The sequence below is a fragment of the Gopherus evgoodei genome, chromosome 2 (genome assembly GCF_007399415.2).
Source record: "Gopherus evgoodei ecotype Sinaloan lineage chromosome 2, rGopEvg1_v1.p, whole genome shotgun sequence".
NCBI lineage: Eukaryota > Metazoa > Chordata > Testudines > Testudinidae > Gopherus > Gopherus evgoodei.
This window is the reverse complement of record NC_044323.1, coordinates 108,094,010-108,116,379: the sequence shown is the minus strand read 5'-3', so window position 1 is coordinate 108,116,379 and position 22,370 is coordinate 108,094,010. Positions and strand designations below refer to the sequence as shown.

The 22,370-nt window shown below is 42.2% G+C and overlaps 1 protein-coding gene across 3 annotated transcripts in view; it reads right to left on the bottom strand.

Moving 5' to 3' along the window:
- The window catches only part of VSTM2A (V-set and transmembrane domain containing 2A), a 30,887-nt gene extending 22,507 nt beyond the window's left edge, over positions 1 to 8,380 (bottom strand). For 2 of the 3 annotated variants that reach the window (XM_030551479.1, XM_030551480.1), the window contains exons 1-3: positions 7,836 to 8,380; positions 5,701 to 5,867; positions 4,587 to 4,637 (exon numbers count right to left, since the gene is read on the bottom strand). In XM_030551479.1, the coding sequence (XP_030407339.1) occupies positions 4,587 to 4,637; positions 5,701 to 5,867; positions 7,836 to 7,914 (297 nt within the window). In that variant the 5' untranslated portion in view covers positions 7,915 to 8,380. The remainder of the gene's footprint in view (positions 1 to 4,586; positions 4,638 to 5,700; positions 5,868 to 7,835) is intronic. The other variant, XM_030551478.1, reaches the window with a different exon arrangement.
- Between the last annotated feature and the right edge of the window lie 13,990 nt (positions 8,381 to 22,370).

Below are 22,370 nucleotides of genomic sequence, written 5' to 3'. Positions count from 1 at the left end.
TTCAACGCTAGAGTGCAGAGCCCATTATTAAATATGTGTTCCCCATACACATACTTATAGACTCATAGGTGCTGGAACTAGGGATGCTGTGGGTGCTGCAGCACTGCCTGGGTTGAAGTGGTTTCCATTACATACAGAGTTTACAGTTTGGTTCAATGGTTCTCAGTACCCCCACTATAAAAATTGTTCCAGCGCCCCTGTATAGACTGTAATCAAGTCACCCTTTAACGCTCTCTTTGTTAAACTAGACAGATTGAGCTCCTTGAGTTTATCACTATAAGGCATGTTTTCTAATGCCTTAATCAGTCTTGTTAGTTTTTCTCTGAACCCTCTCCAATTTATCAACATCCTTTTTGAATTATGGGCACCAGAACTGGACAAAGTATTCCAGCACCAGTTGCAGCAGTGCCAAATACAGAGGAAAAATAACCTCTCAATTCCTATTCAAGAGTCCCCTGTGTATGTATCCCAGGATCACATTAGCTCTTTTGGTCACTGAGTCACACTGGCAGCTCATGTTCAACTGATTATCCACCACAACCACCACATCTTTTTCAAAGTCACTGCTTCCCAGGATAGAGTTCCCCATCCTTATACATGGCTTACATTCTGTGTTCCCAATTGCATATGTTTACATTTAACCATATTACAATGCATACTGTTTGCTTGTGCCCAGTTTAACACATGATCTAGATCATTCTGAAAAAGAGACCTGTTCTCTTCATTATTTATTTTTCCCCCAGTTTTTGTGTCATCTGCAAACTTTATAAATGATGAAGTTATGTTTTCTTCTAGGTCACTGATAAAGACGTTATATCATTACAGTTCCTTTTTGAAAACTATCATTTAGCTAGTTTTTAATACATTTAATGTGTGCCATGTTAATTTTATATTCTAGGTTTTTTTATCAAATGTTTTGTGGTACCAAGTCAAACACCTTACAGAACTTTATGTATTTTATATCAACACTATTACCTTTGTCAACCGAACTTGTAATTTCCTCCCCACCAAAAAAAAGATATCCAGTTAGACAGGATCTATTTTCCATAAATTCACGTCAATTTGTATTAATTACTTCACCTTCCTTTAGTTCTTCATTAATCAAAACACTTAACAGCCACTCCATTAGCTTTCCAGTGATCGATGTCAGAATGACAGGCCTATAGTTACCCAGGTCATCCTGTTTACCCTTTCTAAAAATTGGCTCAACATCAGCTTTCTTCTAGTCTTCTGGAACTTTCTTGGTGCTACAAGACTTATTGAAAATCAACAGTAGCAGACCAGTGAGCTCCTCAGTCAGCTCTTTTAAAATTCTTGGATGCAAGTTATCTGGATCTGCTGATTTTAAAATGTCTAACTTAGTAGGTTCTGTTAAATATTCTCCAGAGATACTAGTGGCATGGAAAAAGTGTTCTCATCACCATATGATGAGACTGAATCATCCGTTTTTACCCCAAATACAGAAGAGAAATATTTATTGAACAATTGTATCATTATTAATAATTCTAGCATTTCCATCCAGTAATGGAACAGTACCATTATCAGGATTCTTTTTATTCCTAATTAATTGAAAAAATTCTTATTGTTTTTAACTCTGCTGGCCATAGATTTCACCTCATGTCCGTTGGCTTACACCTTACAAAATTTCTTCAGTTCCTAACTTCTGATTATATTCTTCACTGTCAACTTCCCCTTTCTTCCATTTGTTATATTTTGTTTGTTTTATTTTTATAGTTGTCTTCATTTCCCATTAAACCAGGTAGGTTTTGTGGTTTTTTTTTTTTTTGTTTGTTTGTTTTTGTTTTTTGAACCAGTGAATTCTTCTTCAGTTGTGTGATTGTGACTTCTAAGGCATCTAGTTAGGTGTTCTTAAGTGATTCCCAATTATCACATTTTTCTGATTAAATTCTTTCTCCCAGCTGATTTGGTTCATGAATGTTTTTCAGTTTTGTGAAACTGGCTCTATTAAAGCAATATATATATTTTGCTGGTCTGAACTTAATTCTTCTTGTACTTTTTAAATGTCATCAAGTCATGATCACTTGTACTTAAGTTATCATTAACTTTTAGTTCTGCGATCAGTTCCTCCTTATCTGTTATGTAAAGGTCTAATATATGATGTCCCCATATTGGCTGAGTTAGGACATTGTAATCTATAATGTTTAAAAATTCCAATGATGCCTTATGCTGGATTTCTCATGCTGCCAGTATCATGTCACTGAAATTTAAGTTCCCCATGATCAATTTTTTTCTCCCTACGCATTATTACTAGGTGCATAAGGAGATGGTCCTCCTGTTACCTAGTGTGAATTAGTAGTCTGTAGCAGACACCTGCTTATGTCCCATATTGTGCTTTATTTGTTAGGACATTGATCACCAGAAATGGTGAGTTTCAGCATTGTTAAAAACTCAACCCCTACATGTTACCATCTCTTGATTAAAGATTTACCAAACACAGTTAATGGTTTATCCTCCATTTGGTATGGATACATTCCATTAATGCTAATAGGAATTCTATTCATGCATCCAAGAAAGGCTCCTTTTACAGCAAGTATATTTAGAATGCCACTGTAATGCAGACAACATTTTTATTACAAATATAAAATATCTATTACACAAGCCTATAAAAATATTGGGCTGTATAATAGAATGGCCTGGCTTTAAATATTTACCCACATAAGATACATTTTTTAATGTGAAAGGCCTGAACTGTAACAAAGATGAGCCAAATCCTGTAGTTTGTATTCAATCAACATTCCTATGGACTTTGGTGGGAGTTTTGAATTAGTATGTTCTGAGTAATTAGTGAGTTTATTGGTAATGGTTGTATTTCTATTGCAATAGTGCACAAATGCCTGAATCAGGGGTCCATCAATCCTCATCAGAACATGCAGTTCATTCCATGAAGGGTTTACACGGTAAAGTAACAAGCAACATAGGAAATATGAGTGAGAAGGCTGTGGTCAAAATGTGTACAGTGTTTAATATGATGTATATACATTAAAATGTCACTTCAACTATGGCCAACTTTCTTTCAACCTAAGATTAACTAGTTGTACGCATCTGAAAAGAAATGAGTGAAGGCTTTAACATACATGATTAATCAGCAATATATGATAATGTGGTTGTTGCTCATTTAGGGCCAGACTGTGCCTGTGTCGGGCTACACTGCCCCAGTGAGAGTTCAAAATGGATTCCATCTGAGACACAAAATCACTCTGGAGATCATGTGTAATGTGTACACTGCAGTATTTGTTAAGAATGAACAATGGTCCCATCTCCTTAAATCTCTGGGGCACTGGAAGGGAGGTCCTGTGCCCTGCTACCAGATCCAGCACTGTCTGACCCATAATTGTGTGAAAACTTTAATCTCCAAATGGAAGATAGTTAATTTCAGTACTGTAGAGTCTAATCCTGAAACCTGACACAGAGAGCATACCCAATAAAATCAATAGAGGTATTGTCATAGGAAGAACTTAATCCTGGTTCTTATCAGGTCAGATACCCTCTCAGCAGCATCAATGTCTGTTCTCTGCCAGCTTTAACTAATTTCTGAAATCACCCATTTAAATAGCTACATATTCAGCTGAAGAGAAATGCCTTTCAGGGCAAACTTTCAGCATTTATTCTTCATTTAGAATTCTGGGACTGAATCAACCTCTCCAGGGGTCAACCCCTCAGGAGGGACTAATTGGGGGTGGGACTCTCTGCCAGGTGAGAAGAACCTTAAGGAGTTGCCTCATTTTCAGAGTGGAAGAGGGGCATAGTGGGCTTTTCTCCTGTTGAATAAGCCAGAGGGTGCGCACATCAATTAAATGGGTCACCAGATGGCCAGGGCCAGTCAAATGAAATCCACATACTTCTGTCAGCCCTGCATCCCTCCATCTTGTCCTATCACCATGGCTCCAATGGAACTGTGGTAACAGGGCTTCTCCAGCACCATCATAAAAGGAGGAGAGGGAGAGGGATCTTGCCACCAAGAGGAGACTCCAAAACAGAGCTAGTACAGTCCCTGGAAGGGAATTCTGGGAGGAGGGGAGCGATTTGCAGGGTACTGGTACAGGGACCTCCAGCCTTCACCACTAGCCAAACTGTGCCCAAACCACTGCCCACCTTCAGCATGCTCAGTTCCCCACCTCCTTCCCCCCTGGCAGATCCCAGGCCCATGGAGAGCCTTCTGCAGGGTCTTCGGAAGTAGGTCTGGGATGAGGTGAAAAGGGGCAGTGCTCAGGAGGAAACTGATCCACCTTTCCTTGCAGGTTGAGGAGTATTTGGGGCAAGCATGCCCTGGCACTTGATTTTGCTTTTGTTGAGGAAATCTGTACCAATGCAGTTTAATGAACCCATTGGGGCTATATTGTTTCTGTGATAATGTGTACAGTGCTAGGAAAGCATCTATTTCTGAGTCTGTCTCTCATCCTGTAACCAGCCTCAAAGGGGGTGGGAGGAACAGAGAAACTAAAGTAAGCTCCATGACTGTGATTAGTTGGTTGCCCACAGACTTTTGGGTGCATGTTAAATTAATGACAAACGTAAAGTAATTAACTATGTAGGAATGCTCTCTATTTTTTTTTTCAAATACTTACGCTTATCTTTGTTCCGTCATTGTCCAAGTCTCTCTCTGGTAAGAGCTCCACCTATTGGGAAAAGATAACATTTGTGAGGAGCTGTTGCCGTGCAGTGCTGGGCTACTGGCCCTTGTGCAAAATAACCATTAAAGCGCAGCAGATTATATCAGCCAGCCTTTCCCTGAGACCACTTGCATGCTAAGTGTGCCACCTATAGGCAGAACCTCATTGGGAGAGTTGAACAGACTGAATTTAGCTTCAGTTCTATCCAAGTGCTATTGCGGCAGCCAGCATTACAGGATTGTGGTACACTGAAAACACTGTATTGAAAACGAGAACAGATGCGTAGTGTCATCTTGTAAGACTAAACTGTCACTCTCCATCCTATTACGATCAGGCTTCAGGACGAATACTCAGTATAAAAGTCGTGTGGACGGCATAGGAGGATTAAAATGTTAGAGAAAATGTTTTTTTCCCTCCAATCCTATCTCAGGGAAAATGTTCAAGGCAAAGGGAGAGTTCCCTCTCCCCTTTCTTTACGTAAATAAGGACTGAGCCCAGTGGTTGTCCTGAAATCCTAAACTGAGTCCTGTTAGAAGGCTATTTAATCTTTTCAGTGTAACTATCTTTCAGAAACAATGCAAGGGGGGAAAACCGAGGTTCTGTACAGAAAAGAGTCCTCGACACTAGACTTTGAAGGCTACAAGGGTGTATTTTTGTTTGGAAGGTGTGCATCCCCAATAACAGCTTCCTCCCCCTCCCCATGCCTCCCGAATTAGATTTACAGATTCCAGTGCCCCAATGGCCAATAAGGGATTGTTGTAGTAACTTGACACTTGGGAAACACACTCCTGCAAGCAGCAACTCTATTAACATTGATTCTCTCTTCAAACAAATTCTGACTTGAGAAATCCATGTCGCTTTCCTAAGATGTGAAGCAGAGCTAGGGGAGTGGCAGGCACCGAAGATCCCATCCTCTGGGGTGAGCATTTCTCCATGCAGCCTGCTGTGCTATAGTTCATGGGTAGCATTAAGCCTTCGGCGAAATCCACTACCCTCTCCCCCCTCCCTTTTTGGCGTGCCTGGGTGGATTGGCCGCTTGGAGGGGGCAGGGGGAGAACCCCATCGGTACCTGAGTGCCCGTCACCTCGCCTCCAGCCTCCTGCTCCTCGGCTGCTCGCAGAAACCACCACTGGATCTCGAGGTACACCGAGGCGGAGCCGCTCTGGAAAGCGCACGACATCTCCACGTTCTGCCCTTCAGTGGCTGTGACATTTCTGGGGAACTCGGTGAATTTTGCTGCAAAACAAACGCAAACAGCTTATTGGGATCTCCCGCTCCTTCTTCTCTCCTCTTCCCACTCCCCCCCCCCCCCATTTTCATCTTTTTTTTCTTGTTCTACCTCTATACATCGCTGTCATTTCTCTGTTCCTCATCTTTTCTCACTCCCTTTCCCAATCTCTCTTTTCCTTCTTTTGCCCCCACTCCCCCCCCGCTTTGTCTCACACCTTTATATATTTTTGCCAATCCTCACAACTCCCGCTCTTGTACTTAAGTCCCGCTAATGGGAAAGCTAAGTACCCCCTCTGATCGCTCCCCTGGGTTAAGAAAGTTACATATAATTAGATCCAAATATCCTTCGGTGGAATGCAGTATTTCACGAATCACATTGAGGGATTTCAGTGAAAGGCAATTTAGAAAATCAGCACCTCTCATGTATTGCATTTCCTAGGTGAGTGCATACCCTGTGAATGATTAAACTCTACATGGTTAACTGAAATAGATATTTAGAATGTGTAATGTGCTAAGAGGTGCGTTATGATCACTCATCAAAATGCACGTTTTAAACACATTAACTGAGTCACGTATTTCTTTTATGATAATTTATGCTGTCACAGTGAAACGAATAAACAGTGTTCCTTATCATTCTTCATCCTAGCAGACTCACTTTCCAAAACGAACAAACATCCCTACTCTTTAAATATGACTACTCCCATCTTACCACACCATTCCACGGTTGAGCAAAATTCCTACAAATGCACACGAGTGCAATACACTAATGTTTCTTAAAAGTCACCACCGAGCCTCCCTATATTTTCCTTAGGCTCATGTGTAGCTCATGTAAAAATCAAGCAAACTTGATGATTAATCTTGTAGACCCCATCCTGGCCAGTGAAAGAAAAAGAAATAAACCTTCTGATTCAAATTTAAGAAACACTGGTCAGGAACAGACCCATTGCTCAAGAATTCAACAGCCAGTTTTACCCATTCCTATCTGTGTGGTGTTATAGCCTGACAAAGCTTAGGAGGGAATGGTTGCAGGGTTCCCCTTTCTCCCTAATGCGTCCAAGCTCGTTATTTGAAGTTTATTTGTGGTGTGATTTGGGAATATACCGAACTCCCTTTTGCTTTCTAAAGACTTGTGCTATGAGACAGAGGCATAAAAAAGCTGCTATTTCTTTTATTTTACAGTGCCTCCTCCCTCCCCCCCACACACAGTCCGCGACATGATTTTTAGTCAACACTAGCTATTCAGCTAGTTAACGGGCAAAGTGACTTTTCATTCTGCATGCTCACGGATTGAAAGAAGTTTTTTCCACTGGTCAGTGTTAAAAAAAATATCAAGACAGGAGTTGTGTTTGCAGAAAGGATGCAGCGTTCAGCGGGCAGCCTGAGACGCTCTGTTCATGGTGCTGAAATGATCACTGCAGCCCTCAAAGTCCCAAACAACTGGATTCTGCAGAGCTGGGGCTGCTTGGGATGCAAGACGCCCTTTTTAGTGGGGTCTTCAAAGAAGTCGATCTTTTTTTGAGATCTATGCATAGTCACTAAAGGGAGAGAAAGGTCTGAGACTGAGGATCACGGAAAAAAAGTGGAAAAGGAGCCAGATCCTATACAGATTGCAATATTTAATGAAGGCACACGATTTAGCCATCTTATATTATGTGTGCATGCAATAATTATGTATGCATGGGTGAGTATTCGCTGTAAACATACATATACACAACCCAAACACGCGTATGTATGCATTCATTACAAATATAAACACAGCATTTTCGTCCGTCCAGGGTATTTCTCATTTTTCCTCCTTGCAATCTAGTATAAGCAGCTAGTTTAATTCTCACTGGGGTACACTTCTCCCCTCTTTTGCTGTTTGTAATTTCTAAAGCTTGACATCTATATTCTCTTATGCATCTTTCTGGAAGCCCTGCTTCGGATTTTAGGGAGTACACACACGCACACACATTTGACAAAGAGCGATCTTACCTTGGGTAGAAAGTCCTTGTTGAATATACAACACGGAAAAGAAAATGCATCCAACATAAGCCAGAAAGATCCCCATCATTCCAAAGCGAAGCAAAAGTCACATCAGGGTAACAAAAACCAAAGGTGCCCTCAAAGAAAGGAATCACACACACACACACGCACACACACAAATTCACAGAAAGGCTCTGCGCTGTAGCCTTGGCTGCGACACTGCGAGCATTCTGCTACTCAGTGGAATCTTTTCTTTGGGAAGAGAGGGTATTGCAATACACTGAGGGTTCAGATGAGCTGGTTCGGGTGCTGCGATGCTTGAGGTCCAGATCCAGACTTAAAAAAAAAAAAAAGAAACGTTGAAAAGTGGGTATCAGCTGCCTTCTCTGCTTTTTTTCAGCTACCTGGCAGCTCAGTCCAGCGTCAGCTCCAGCAGCTCAGGATTGCGTGATGATGACTGCCCTCCCTAAAAGCTGATCCGGCTTAGGAAGTGCGGAGTTGGGGAGAGGGGAGGGGAGGAAGGGAGAGGAGTCTACTGTGCTTGCATTGCTTCAACTTTTCCCTCTAATGGCTGCGATGATGCCTTTAACCCTTCACGCCTTCTGGGTTATCTATACCTCTCCACCTGCTGTTACTTGGGCTGGGTAACATGCTGAAGGAAAGCCGACTTTTGCTTATGACTGTGGAACCTAGGAGCCTTTATTGTACTGATACAATCTCCAGTCTGGCATCTCACATAGGTCAGAGACTAAGAGGGCAATGCAGTGGTTTGTTTTTGGTGGGTCTCTCTCTCTCTCTCTCTAATGTAGCTTAGGGGAAAACAGTTTAATATTAGTTAATATTATGAGTATACTGTTGAACTTCTTGTTCACTGTCCCAAATAACGATGATCACCTAATCTTTTTCATTCAAAATGTTGTTGATCAGCTTTTTTTTCCCCAAAATAGATTAACAGGATTTTAAAATAATCAGTTGCTCATAGGATACATGTATTTATATATGATATTAGGATATATATGGGGAAATACCTATACTAACTTATACATGTATATATATGTGATTTGCCCAGAAAAAAAAAGTCTTTGAAGCTTTGATATTCTGTTGATGTGCCATATATTTTATTATGTATATGTATACATATATACAATATAGAGAGATTTTTAACTATATACAGATTTTTTTCCTTCCAGACTCTATTCATTGCACATTCCTTGTATCAACTGGGATTCATAAGACTATGATACCATATTGCAGTCAAAAGGCAACCCTTGACTATAATAGGTGTTCAAAGAGTCTTAAAAAGACCCCTCTGTCCAAAATATCCTGCTGCCTTTAGGAAAGGGCCATCCAGAAAGTATCCCTGGCACTAAGGAAACAATAAATTCCTTTGCATGGATATCAAAGACTATGAAAAAATCAGGACACAAAGTGGGTATATGACAAGTAGTCAGACTGTCTGATCATTTATATCATTCATAGATATAAGCTAAAAAAAAACATTTAGAGCCATTTAGGAAAGAAATGTAGCCATAAAATTGCATTATATCCATATGGACAAACTGTTTTCCCATTGAGTGAAATGTTGGGCAGGTCTGTCATTTATAACAATGGAAATGCAGCAGTTCCACAATGGTTAAGAAGCAACTTTTTCTTTACTCACTGCACCAACCTCTCTCAGATAAAATGATTATATCTACATCGGACATTTGACATAAGAAAAATAACTGTTTAGAACTTGACCATGGGATTAAAGTGTCTCCAGCTTTAAAAGTGATCTTTCTGATTTCACCTCAACATTTATTTATTTTACAAATGTTAGACTTCCCCTCGATATTTATATAGCAGAAGGAGATATTTCCCCATGATAATGGTCTGTTCCACTGATGTCACCTTTTCAGTATAGCAATGGTTTTTAATACAAAAAAAAGAGTACAGTATAAATACTCAAAAAATGACTGCAGATACAGCAAAAGTACTTAATTTGGAAGGGTTTATTTTGCTATAGAGGTTTAATTGTTCTTATGGAGGTCATGATAAATGTATCAAAAAACAGAAAAGTCTACAGAAAGAAGGAAGGGAAAAACAAGTCCTTAAACATGCTAATACTGAATTTTCAAAAGGAACTAGTGATTTTGAGCATCTCAGTTATTAGGTACCCAACATGAAACACCTGATTTTCAAAGGTAGGATCTCAGCATTTTCTGAGAAGTCAGGCACCTTTCAGGTGTCTCAAGCTGAGCAGCCGAAATCCCTAGTCGCCTTTGAAAATATAGGCCGACTGATTGTATGCTTCAGTTTAACTACATACGTGTCATCAGTAATCAATGTAAATTACAAATTACACATACATTATCAGCAGTCAAACTGAATGCAAACTAGACTGAAAAAAAGATTTTATGCAGCATCACCTGGTTTACAGGGGAAAGAGGGAAGCATAAATAGAGCAATCTTTTTCCAATCCAGACAAAATTTAATTTTTGCAATTTGCAATTCCAGGTGAAAGCAAATAGATTTCTCAGAAAGATCTTATAATCAGCTGAAGTAACTAAAACTTATGCTACCATGATAGCAAGGGGACTCTTTACTGAATATATAAAATAATGTCTATCCTTGTTAATTTTATATATATAAGGAGAGTACACTTATTAGGAAGTTGAAATAGTGAAAAAAATCCTAAAACTTGGACTATGGTCAGTATATTGCTTTATTCACACAATGAAATAGAAATAGTGTTATATAATGTTATCAAATGTTGCTAGTACAAATGATTAGCTTTAAGCAGTTTCACACAGGAAAACAAACTCCTCTTCTGCCTGTCTGAGTAAAATGCACCCTGACGCAGAGACCTTGCCCAGAGTCAACTGCATCATGTTTCCCATATTGGGGATATAGGGAAGTACTTGGACCAGATATGCTGGGAAACTCTGCATTCCTCTTGTGCTGCAGAAAGGGTTTTTATGCTGACCCCTATAATATGGTGTGAAAGTCACTGATGGTGGCTCATGGGAGGAGTTATTAAATTGATGCTTTGCCACTAGATTGGCTGTAGGCATGCATAAGAGGCAAGGAGGGGCTGTGGACACTCAATGCATAGTCTGGAGCAACTGCACACAATAAGAGAGAATTTCGAAAGTGCTGAAGGATTTAGCAGCAGAAATTTCTTTGATCTGGATCTGAATATTGCAGCTTCAGCCTATTTCTAATGGTGATTCATTATAATTATTGTTTAATTTGTATATCACTATAACACCCATTCAGGATCAGTGTGTCCTTGTACACTGTTTAAACACATAGGAAGATGGGTTTTCTAACCCAAGCAGCTTACAAGTTCAAGAAATGTATACCTCTATTGATTGGTCTGAGTGACTTCAAGTTCATATTGATTATGAATTTTCTCGGTGAATTATTGATCTCATTCACAGTATGTCTTTATCTAGATCTATTGTTGGAGAAAATTTGTCAGCTCCTTAGAAAAGGAAAGGTGCCAGCATCTGTTAAAGAAACTGTCATTAGGTTCCTTCTCAAGAAACCATTTCTTGATGTGGAAAATCTTACTTATTGATTTGTCTCAGATTTTTCATTTCTGAGGAAGGTTATCAAGAAAATTGTGGGAAAGCCAACTTTAAAAACACCTAGTTTTCTTTGATCCCAGCTGTGACACTGTAAGACCAGATGCCAGCTCATGCCAAGACCCCAGGCCTTACTGAACACTGACAAATGCATAGCTGGAAACCAGTCTGGCTTACCCTACTGTCTGTATCCCATACTATAAGTTAATATTTATATGTTTGCTCTGTAATTATAAAAAAATTGCTAAGGGCTTGTCTACACTTACAGCATTGCAGTAAAGCAGCTGCACCAGTAGTAGTGCACAGTGAAGATGCTACCTATGCCCTTGGGAGAGCTTCTTCTATTGGCATAGGTACTCCACCTCCCCCAGAGATGGTAGCTATATCACTGGGAGAAGCCATCCCATAGACATACCACTATCTACACGAGGGGTAGGTCAGTATAACTACATTGCCCAGGGGTGTGGATCTCCCACACCCCTGATTGACATAGTTATACCTACGTAAGTTTGAAATGTAGACCAAGTCTAAGGGTATGTCTACGCTATGAAATTAGGTAGATTTTATAGAAGTCGATCTTCAGAAAGTAATTTTATACAGACAATTGTGTATGTCCCCACTAAGCGCAGTAGGTCGGCAGAGTGTGTCCTCAATACTGTGGCTAGCATCGACTCATGGAATGGTGCACTGTGGGAAGCTATCCCACAGTCCCCACTGCCCACTAGAATTCTGGGTTAAGCTCTCAATGCCTAATGGGGCAAAAACATTGTCGTAGGTGGTTTTGGGTACATCATCAATCTCCCCTCCCTCCCTCACTCCCTCCTTGAAAGCAATGGCAAACAATTGTTTCACGCTTTTTTTCCTAGGTTATCCATGCAGATGCCACAGCATAGCAAGCATGGGGCCTGCTAAGCTCAGCACTGCTTTTGCAAGCATTGAAACACCTTCGGCATTATCCTGCAGAACCTGGCTAGGAGCCACCAGCAAAAGGGCAATTGTAGGGAGGACATGGACACAGACGTTCTTGAAAGCATGGGATGTGGCAATTGGGACATCATAGCGGTAGGGGGCAGATTGATACAGTGGAACACCGATTCTGGGCCTGACAAACAAGCACAGACTGGTGGGACCACATAGTGTTACAGGTATGGGATGATTCCCAGTAGCTGCGAAACTTTTGCATGCGTAAGGTCACTTTCATGTGAGTTGCTTTTCCCTGCCCTGAAGCACAGGAATACCAAGATGAGACCTGCCCTGACACTTGAGAAGCAAGTGGCGAAAGCCCTGTGGAAGCTTGCAACGCCTGACTGCTACCGGTCAGTCGGAAATCAATTTGGAGTGGGCAAATTTACTGTAGAGGCTGCTGTGATCCAAGCAGAAAAGGCAATCAGTCACCTTCTGCTAACAAAGATAGTGACTCTGGGAAATGTGCAGTTCATAGGCTTTGCTGCAATGGGATTCCCTAACTGTGGTGAGGCGATAGATGGAACGCATATCCCTATCTTGGCACCAGACCACCTTGCCAACCAGTATATAAACTGCAAGGGGTACTTCTCAATGGTGCTGCAATCACTGGTGGATCACAAGGGATGTTTCACTGACATCAACGTGGGATGGTCGGGAAAAGTGCATGACACTCACATCTTTAGGAACTCTGGGCTGTTCGAAAAGCTGCGAGAAGGGACTTTCTTCCCAGACCAGAAAATTACCATTGGGGATGTTGAAATGCCAATAGTTATTCTTGGAGACCCAGCCTATTCTTTTGCTTCCACGGCTCATGAAGCTGTACACAGGCAGCCTGTACAGCAGTAAGGAGCAGTTCAACTATAGTCTGAGCAAGTGCAGAATGGTGGTAGAATGTGCCTTTGGATGTTTAAAAGTCCACTGGCGCTGTTTGCTGAGTAGGTTAGAGCCCAGCACAACCAATATTCCCATTGTTTATGCTGCTTTCTGTGTGCTCCTTAATATCTGTGAAAGTAAAGGGGAGACATTTATGGTACGGTGGGAGGTTGAGGCAAATCACCTGGCCGCCAATTTTGAACAGCCAGACACCAGGGTGATTAGAAGAGCACAGCTAGGCACACTGCACATCAGAGAGGCTTTGAAAAACAGTTTCATGACTGGCCAGGCAATGGGGTTACAGTTGTGTGTGTTTCTCCTTGATGCAAAACCATCCCTTTTGTTGAATGTACTTCTCTGTAAGCCAGCCATCCTCCCCGCTTCAACCACAGCTGGCAAAGTAAATAATGTTCCTATTGTTTTGAATCCATTCATTTTTTAATTATTAAAAAAAATGAGATCACTGACAAGCTAGCCTGGGTGGGGTGACGGAGGAAGGAAGGACAAGGCCACATTGCTTACTATAGCCACACCACAAATCAAAGTTGTTTGAATGACAGCCTTCTGTTGCTTGTGCCATCCTCTGGAGTTGAGTGGCAGGGTTCCTTGAGCCTCTCCACGCATTCTTGGGTGTCTAGGCGAAGAGGATCTGGAACTTGGTAAGGAGGGCAGGCAGTTATACAATGGATGCAGGGGGGTGGTCTATTCTCTAGTTGCTTTTCCTGCAGCTTCACCAGATGCCTGATCATGTCCGTTTGCTCCCCCATTAGCCTCAGCATCTCCTCCTGCATGATCTGATCATGCTCACTGTATGCTTTCCTGGCCTCTGCCACTGAATGCCTCCATGCATTCAGCTGTGCCCTACCAGTGCGGGAGGACTGCATGAGCTCGGAAAACAATCTAGTCTTCTAATCTGCAATAAACTCTGGGAAGAGATGATAGGGGAGCATAGAAACATTTGCACCTGCAGGGAGGATAAAAAGGGAAAATAAATTTCAGAAGATACATTTCTGAGAACAAAAGGGAGACTCTTTCACAGTGAATTAAACAATTCACAGCAGACAGCACATGTGCTTTAGGTACAAGGTCACATTTTGCCTTTTATAATGAGTGCCTGCCGGTATGGTAACACATCACACATGGCTGGGCAACAGAATTTGGTTTCTAGATAGCCATGGTAAGCCAAAGGGTGTACAGGGTTGTCTTCTTCTGCCTTCATAAAATGTGGGAATGGGTTCAAACTGTCGCGCCCTCCTTTCCCATAGAAAGCAATGCTGGTTGGGTTTGCCATTTAAAAGGAGGGGCTGCAATTTTGGGGTGGCTGTGCAGCACACCCCACCTTCTCCCCCCACCCACCCACATGGCTATTCTCTAGGATGATCCCTTTTAACCAAGCGCAAAGAGCCCAGCATGAACGGGGTCCTTTTACTGTTCCCTTACAAAAATTTGCCTATTTCAACCAGGTGACCATGAATGATATCACTCTCCTGAGGCTGACAAATAAGGCAGCCCTCCCCAGAAACCTTCTGCAAAGTCTTTCAGAATACCTCCAGGAGAGCTTCATGGAGATGTTCCTGGAAGATTTCTGCTCCATCCCCAGAGACGTTAACAGATTCGTCAGGGCAAATCAAACATTAAACACAATTGCTTTTAACCCCTTGTACTGTAGTTACAAACGTGCAGTCTCCAGAGGTGCCGTCTCCGCCTTCAGGGTCTGGGAACCCACCTTGGGAGCGTATTGGCTCCAAGGAGATGAAAAGGGCCTGGCTACCGGGGGGAACGGATTCTCCGCTTGCCTGTTTTGCATTCTCCTCCTCCTCTTCCTCATCCACAAAATCTTCCTCTGTGTTGCCTGAGACTCCTCCCTTGCAGGTGTCCACAGTGGTGGGGTACTGGTAGGGTGCCCCTCTAGAAAGGCATGCAGCTAGTCAAAGAAGCGGCATGTATGGGGCTTTGACCCGGAGCCACCATTTGCCTCCTTTGTCTTGTAGTAGGCTTGCCTGAGCTCCTTAATTTTAATGCGGCATTGCTTTGTATCTCTGGTGGTGCCTCTCTTCACCATGCCCTGTGAGATTTCGGCATATATATTAGCATTTCTTCTGCTGGATGGGAGTTCTGCCTGCACAGATTCTTCTCCCCATACAGCAATCAGATCCAGTGTCTCCCGTTCACTTCATGCTAAAGCTCATTTGCGGTTCTGGGACTACATGGTTACCGGTGCTGCTGAGCTAGCCAGGAAATGAAATTCAAAATTTCCTAGGGCTTTTCCTATGTACCTGGCTAGTGCATCGGAGTTGAAAGTGCTGTCCAGAGCAGTCACTTTGGAGCACTCTGGGGTAGCTCTTGGAGGCCAATACGGTCGAATAGCACAATGCTGCATCTGCACTACCCCAAATTCGACCCAAGAAGGTTGATTTTAGTGCTACTCCCCTCATCGGGGAGGAGTACAGCAGTCAATTTTAAGAGCCCTTTAGGTCGACGGAACGAGGTTGGTTGTGTAGCCACATTGCTATAAAATCAACCTAATGCAGCTAAATTCGATCTAACCTTGTAGTGTAGACCAGCCCTGAGACTGTAAATTCTCCCCAGTCAGGGGAAAAGCATTACCCAGTGTGAAATGTTGCATAAGAGGTATTATCTCATGCCCATCAGGAAGGGCTATTGCATACAAATGAGCCATTGTGAAACAAAGACTTTGTTGATTGCTTCGCCCAGAACACTGAAGACAATATATGCCTAAGCCTTTGTCCCATCACAGCTTGAACTCTGGAGGAAGGGAATAAAAATGCCTGTTAAGAAGAACTTAGTATTTCTTTGCTGCTTGACTTCTGAGGGGCAAGGAATATCCACCTGTTTTGCCTGGTTAGCCCATAAGAATATTTGAAGTCTGCTTACTGTAGTTGTGTTACTTTTTGAAACCTGACAGTAACTTATTTGTTACAAGTAGTCTTACTTGCTTTAACCTTGTAAATAACTCTCATTTCTTTTTCCTAGTTAAAATATCTGTAGTTAGTTTACTATAGGATTGGCTCCAAGATTTGTCTTTTGTATGAGATCTAAGGTGCAAATTGACCTGGGGTAAGTGACTGGTCCTTTAGGACTGGGAGTAATATGAATATTTTGTGAAGTAAAGTGACCATCTGTCACAGAGTCAAGCTTGCATGGGTGGCAAGATAAATCGGAATGCTGAAGTAGACTGCTGTGACTCTGTTAAAGCTGCATAGTGCCTGAGGAGTTTAAATTTGTTATTTGGTTGGGGAAATCTAAGTAAAGAACTCACAACCAGTTTGGGGTTTGTGCACTGTTTCTTAATAGTCTGTCCTGAGGTTGTTATTCTCGCTCATGAGCCACTCCAGACAGAGTGACACCACTCATTCACCTTTTAAGTCTATCAGATGACCTTTTTTACTCCTAACCATAAGGTATCATTGGCATGTCTGCTGATCCTAGCAAGGGTTGACAAAGTTGCTCTTGAATGGCTCAATTTCTTTCTTTTGAATGATCCCAGAGGGTGGTATTGGACAGTTGATCATCTGTCCTCAGGAATCTCTCACTGGAGATTTGTCAAGATTCTAGTATATTTCCCCTTCCCAGGGCCGGCGCTTCTGTTTAGGCAACCTAGGCGGTAGCCTAGGGCACCAGGATTTGAAAGGGCGGCAGACTGCTCCGCTGGACCAGCGGACCGTACGCAGGGACATCTGTGGGAGGTCCACTGGAGCCGCAGGACTGGCGAGCCGGCCCTGTGCCTAGGGCGCCAAAAACCCTGGCGCCGCTCCTGCCCCTTCCCTTTAATATTTATGTGAGGCCACCATGATCCTTAATGAAATTATTTTGGCCACTTTGCTTTCTGTAAGTAGATGACATCTAACTCCACGTATCTAGTTCTTTGGACTGGATGGTTCATTTGAACAATACATCCAGCATCTGGTTGATATGTAGATGAGATTTAGCTGTCTGAGACTCAATCTGGAAAGGATTTGTGGATCTTTGGCTGCTTGAGTGTGTCCAGTTAGTAGCAGTGGGCAAATGTGCTTTTTCAGATGCACTTGGCAAGAAGAGTGCAACCTTTCCCATAGATGTGAGCCCTGCCACCCTTAATCTTGCCTTTATACTTTTTCTGTATAAAGCAAATGATTCCCTTTCTTCTACGAATAAAATACAAGTTAAAAAAATAGCTACTTGTACTTTTGCAATGTTTTCAATTTACATACCATGCTGAACCATGCAGGTAGCTACACACATAATACATTACTGATAATCACATGGTCGGTATATGTACATATACAGTCATAGCTGCATGAAGTACTTGTTATGGTAGATGCTGATAGGCAGCCTGTTGGGGATGAATCCTCTCCTGGGATACATTTGTACAATTCATATTTTAAATTATTTAAATGATTAGGGCTTACTAAAGGGCATCTGAAGGCAGAATAGGCCCTGAGGGTATTGCTGATCACACTGTTATGTAGGCTTCCTCAGCAGCACAAAAAGAGCTTTTTCAGGAACCATTTGTTTATCCTGTTCTGTGAAATCTCTAAGACTAATTAGAGTTCAGTGTGATTGAAGAATGTGTAATATCATTCTCTGTCCAATCATCTGCCCCTTGTTCATAGATTCTGAGGCCAGAAGCAACCTTTATGATCATCTAGCTGATTTCCTATATAAAACACAGGTCATAGACCATCCCTAAAATAATTCCAATCTCATATCTTTGAGAAAAACAGCCAGTCTTGATTTTAAAATTGTCAGTGATGGAGCATCCACCATGACCCTCGATAAATTATTCCAATAATTAATTATTCTCACTGTTAAAAATGTATGCCTTATTTTCAGTCTGAATTTGTCTAGCTTCAACATCTGGCCATTGGATTATGATCCTTGCCCCGGTGAAATAAACAAATCCTTCTACCCTTGATCCTTGAGCATGTGTTACACGGGCTAGAGAAGGTTGTTAGTTAGTTTGTTTTTAGGTTAACCTCTCCCTGAGTTGGAACAATAATGATGTATTACAACTTTATGCTCAATATGAGAAGTCATTTACATTTTTGGCCTCTTGTCCTTAAGTGCTGCTGGTAGGGGTAGAGGACATTCCTAGTGCTTAGTAAGTAACAAAAGTGGGGGAGTTAATCTTGCAGCAGCCACTACGACCATCATCAAGGCAGATGTCCTCACAAAGCAGCAACTACCAGGGTGCACAGCCGTTAGTTTGATCCCAGCATCCGAAAGGACGGAATAAGAATTGGTGTTAGTGTTTTGAGATGGGCCTAAAAAAAACAACAAAACAATTTGGGGACCCAATCATCAATTATTTCCAGACACCATTATCACATTACTGTGCATCAAGCCAGCCTAAGCATTTCTGGTAATGTTACCAGGTGATGCTTTTGGATACATCCCAAATTTTAGACTCATTTTATACAAATGTAAGTGTAAAAGAATGTGTATGTGCGTCAGTCAGTGCATAGGTATCGTTAGCCTCATGCTCATGCTGCAAAAGTGGGGCCCAGCTGGTTGTTCTTTTCAATCCTGGAGATCAACTTACCATTTCAAAGATATCTTTGCAAGAAAAAATTGAGCTATAAACTTTAAAAAAAGAAGAAGTTGGGTTTCCTCATGAGTCCGTTCTGGCTCTGCTAACAAGGAGCTTATGCAAGTCCATACCAGCATATCACTGCTTTAAATATCTTGGTAACATTTAATTTTAAAATAATTCAAGTCTGATAATTATACTTGATTTTTAAAGAAAAAAAATGTTACTCAACGTTTCCTGAGCTGTAAGTTTATCAAAGCTACCGCCAACCTAACTAAGCACTAATTACTTAGGCACCAATCTCAAGGGGTTCGATAGGAATACTCACACACTCAAAATTAAGCACATGCATAAATCTTTCATGATCAGGGCTTGGGACTGTAAATTCTTTGGGCCAGGAACTGTCTTTTCATTATATGTATGGGCATTGTCTTGCACGATGGGGCTCCAATCCCTGATTGAGGCTGCCAGATGCTACATCAATGCAAATATTCAATAATTAGCATCAGCAGAGGAAAAAAAACTTTAGAGGCTTCTAAGAGATATATAGGGGAGCTTACAAAAATCAGAATACATTTATAATATGAACCTTTCCTTTAAATATTATAGGTGGGACTCGTAGAGCTGACTATTATTAAGGTTACCCAACACTTTCCATTATAATATTGTCTTCAGTTGTTTATAACTTTTGGGATGAAATTTACCATGCCAGGTATCTGCCTTAGATTATACTTTTTTAGAAATCTTCAGCCAAAATGGTTTAACTGTTTCCAAGAACAAGGTTAGGAAACAATACGCTGCATTCTCATGTGCAAAAATAATATATTGAGGCCTTTTCTTTGAAATGCTCTAGCATCCCTATGCTTTGGAGCAGGGAATTGAAATTTGGCAGGGAGTTGGCATTCATGTCTTTTGCCATGTCCCATGAATAGCCACTTAAAACTGACCAAGTTATATGTCTGTAAAATCACATTTTTCACATGCTCAGTGGAGACTTCATTGCTTTTAACAGCTAAAATCTCCAGAGTCCATCCTCACTGAGCAAGCTTGAGCCTCTCACTGCTCCTAGTGCTGACAAGACTGTGCATACCATCATCCTTACAGTTACTGAGTGTGCTCCTGTCTAGATTTACAGGGGCAAAGCTAGACTGACCCCAGGTAATGGCTGATCCCAGCTGCTGTGGGGCAGGGGGAGGCAGGTCACTGGCACTAAGAGCAGGAAGCGTGTTTCTCCTGTGCTCTCAATTGCCCCTATGCTGGCCACCAGGCAACATGGAAGAGGAAGCTGTCTGATTTGAAGGCAGAGGGGAAAAAGTCTAACCAAGGAGTGGAAAAGTAGATTGAGAACTTGGTTAGTTTCTACTGGGCCTGTAGTGTGCAGGGGAGAGAAACTGTGACTGAGGCTATCTCTAAACTAAGGTGGTAAGTCGACCTATGCTACGCAACTCCAGCTATATGAATAATGTAGCTGGAGTCAACGTAACATTGATTGAGTTACCACAAGGTCAATACTGTGAGGGGGTTGACGGGAGAAACTCTCCCATCGACTTACTTTACTCTTCTCGTCAGGGATAGAGTACCGTGGTTGACTGGAGAGTGATCTGCTGTCGATTTGGTGGGTCGTCATTAGACTTGCTAAACCGACCACTGGTGGATCGATCTCAGAGCATTGATCCTAGCTGTAGTGTAGACATAGCCTCACAGTTGAAAAGGTGAGACTGGGGCCACTGGGCAAGGAGACTAGGAGTAAGGAGGTCATGCTGAGACTGGTTGTACAAAGAGATGGGATTGGGAGCCCTGTGGGGTACATTGAGACTGGGAGCCAGTAAGGAAAATGGGAAGGAGGGACTAGTGGCCAATTGGCCGGTGGGGGCAGGAAAATACTGGGATTGGATGAGGAGCTAGAGCTACTAGGACTGGCTGGACTGGGATTAGGAATCTTTGGGGAGAATGGTAGAAGGAGGAGAAGAAACACGTCTGACAAGGAGCTGGGCTAAGGGGAGACGTGGAACTGCCTGGGCAAAAAGACAAACATGAGGGAGATTCTGAGATTGGATGAGGAGTTTTGGGAGGGAGACTGGGACTGGCACCTAGTAGGAGCAGGGGAGAGACAGATTGGATGAGGAGCTGGGAAGTGGGACTGGCTAAAAACAAGATTGTGTTTGAGGAGCGGGACAGATTGGGAGTTCGGGGTGGGGATCTGGACACAAGCAATTAATCCAGAAGGGAGCCCTAGAACTGGCTAGGTGAGGAGACTGGAATTGGGATGAGGAACCTGTGGAGTAGAGAATGGGTTTGGGTAGACAAGGAAAATGGGACTGGAGTGGTAAAGAGATGGGATTGGGAAAGGTTGGAGGGGATGGACAGAATTAGTCGAACTTGGGAGAAGTGGGCAGAAGAATCTGAGCCCACTCCCTTCCAGAGCCAGGAACAGAGGTTCCTGAGTCTCACCATTCCTCAGTTGTCAGTAAGTATCCATGAAAACTACTGACAAAGTGTGTTTCTCATCCCCTTCTAATCTGTTATCATTATCAGTTGCCCTGTTAGTTCAAATGGCAGAGGTCTGTGCCTTCAACGTACGGATGCCAACCCTGGTGACAAACCATGGAAGTGTCAGTATGATCTTGCAGGAAGGAATTTCTGTTCTTTTCAGTTTGCTTTTATAAAAACCTAGGAAATTACACACAGAGAAATAAAACTGCTGTGACAGGGCACATTCCTTCCCTTAATCAGGCCCTCTCCAGGGAAACTAATTGAATTTATAGTGACCACAGTGCTGATTCATCTGCTGCCTCTCAGCAGCCTGTCACAACTACATTAAAAGAAGATTGCAAAGTCTCTCACTCAGAAGTTAGGAAATGAATATACCTTATGATAATCTATAATTACGTGATCACGTGCAATTACATGATCACACGCTATTTCCCTAAGACTTCAGCTTCATTTAACGTTCAGGATGGACCTGCTCTGGGAATAGATCAGGACTGTGCATTAGAGGAGGCTGTTCTCTATAGCACACTTGTGTCATTTATTGCAGAAGTTGGAGGGTCTATAATAAATTAGATGAGACTGCAGGAAGAGAAAGGAGGGCCTCATGGTTAAGGGAGGAGAATGTTGACTTGGATAATTGGATTCGATCCCTGATTCTGCCACAGAATTCCCATGTGATGCTAGGCAAGTTATTTAATTCAATCTTGTCAGAAGTGGGCACCAATAGTGTATTCCTCATTTTTTGGGTGCACAATATGCGACCCTGGAGTCTGATTTGTAGAAGTGCTGAGCACTCACAGCTGCAACTGAAATCACTGGGAGCCGTGCTTTGAATACATAAAGTGCTATATAAGGCTAAGAGCTCTGTAAAATCATGTGAAATTGGGCACCCAAAATTAGTAGATATTTTTTATTGTAATCACTTTGGGTATGTCTACACTGCAATTACAAAGCTGTGGTTGGCCCGTGCCAGCAGACTTGGGCTCATAGGGCTTCAGCTAAGGGACTGTTTAATTGCTGCATAGGCAAGATTTGCAACCATCCCACCTCTCAGGGGCCTAGAGACCAGGCTCTATCCTGAGCCCAAATGTCTTCACTGCAATGAAACAGCCTGAG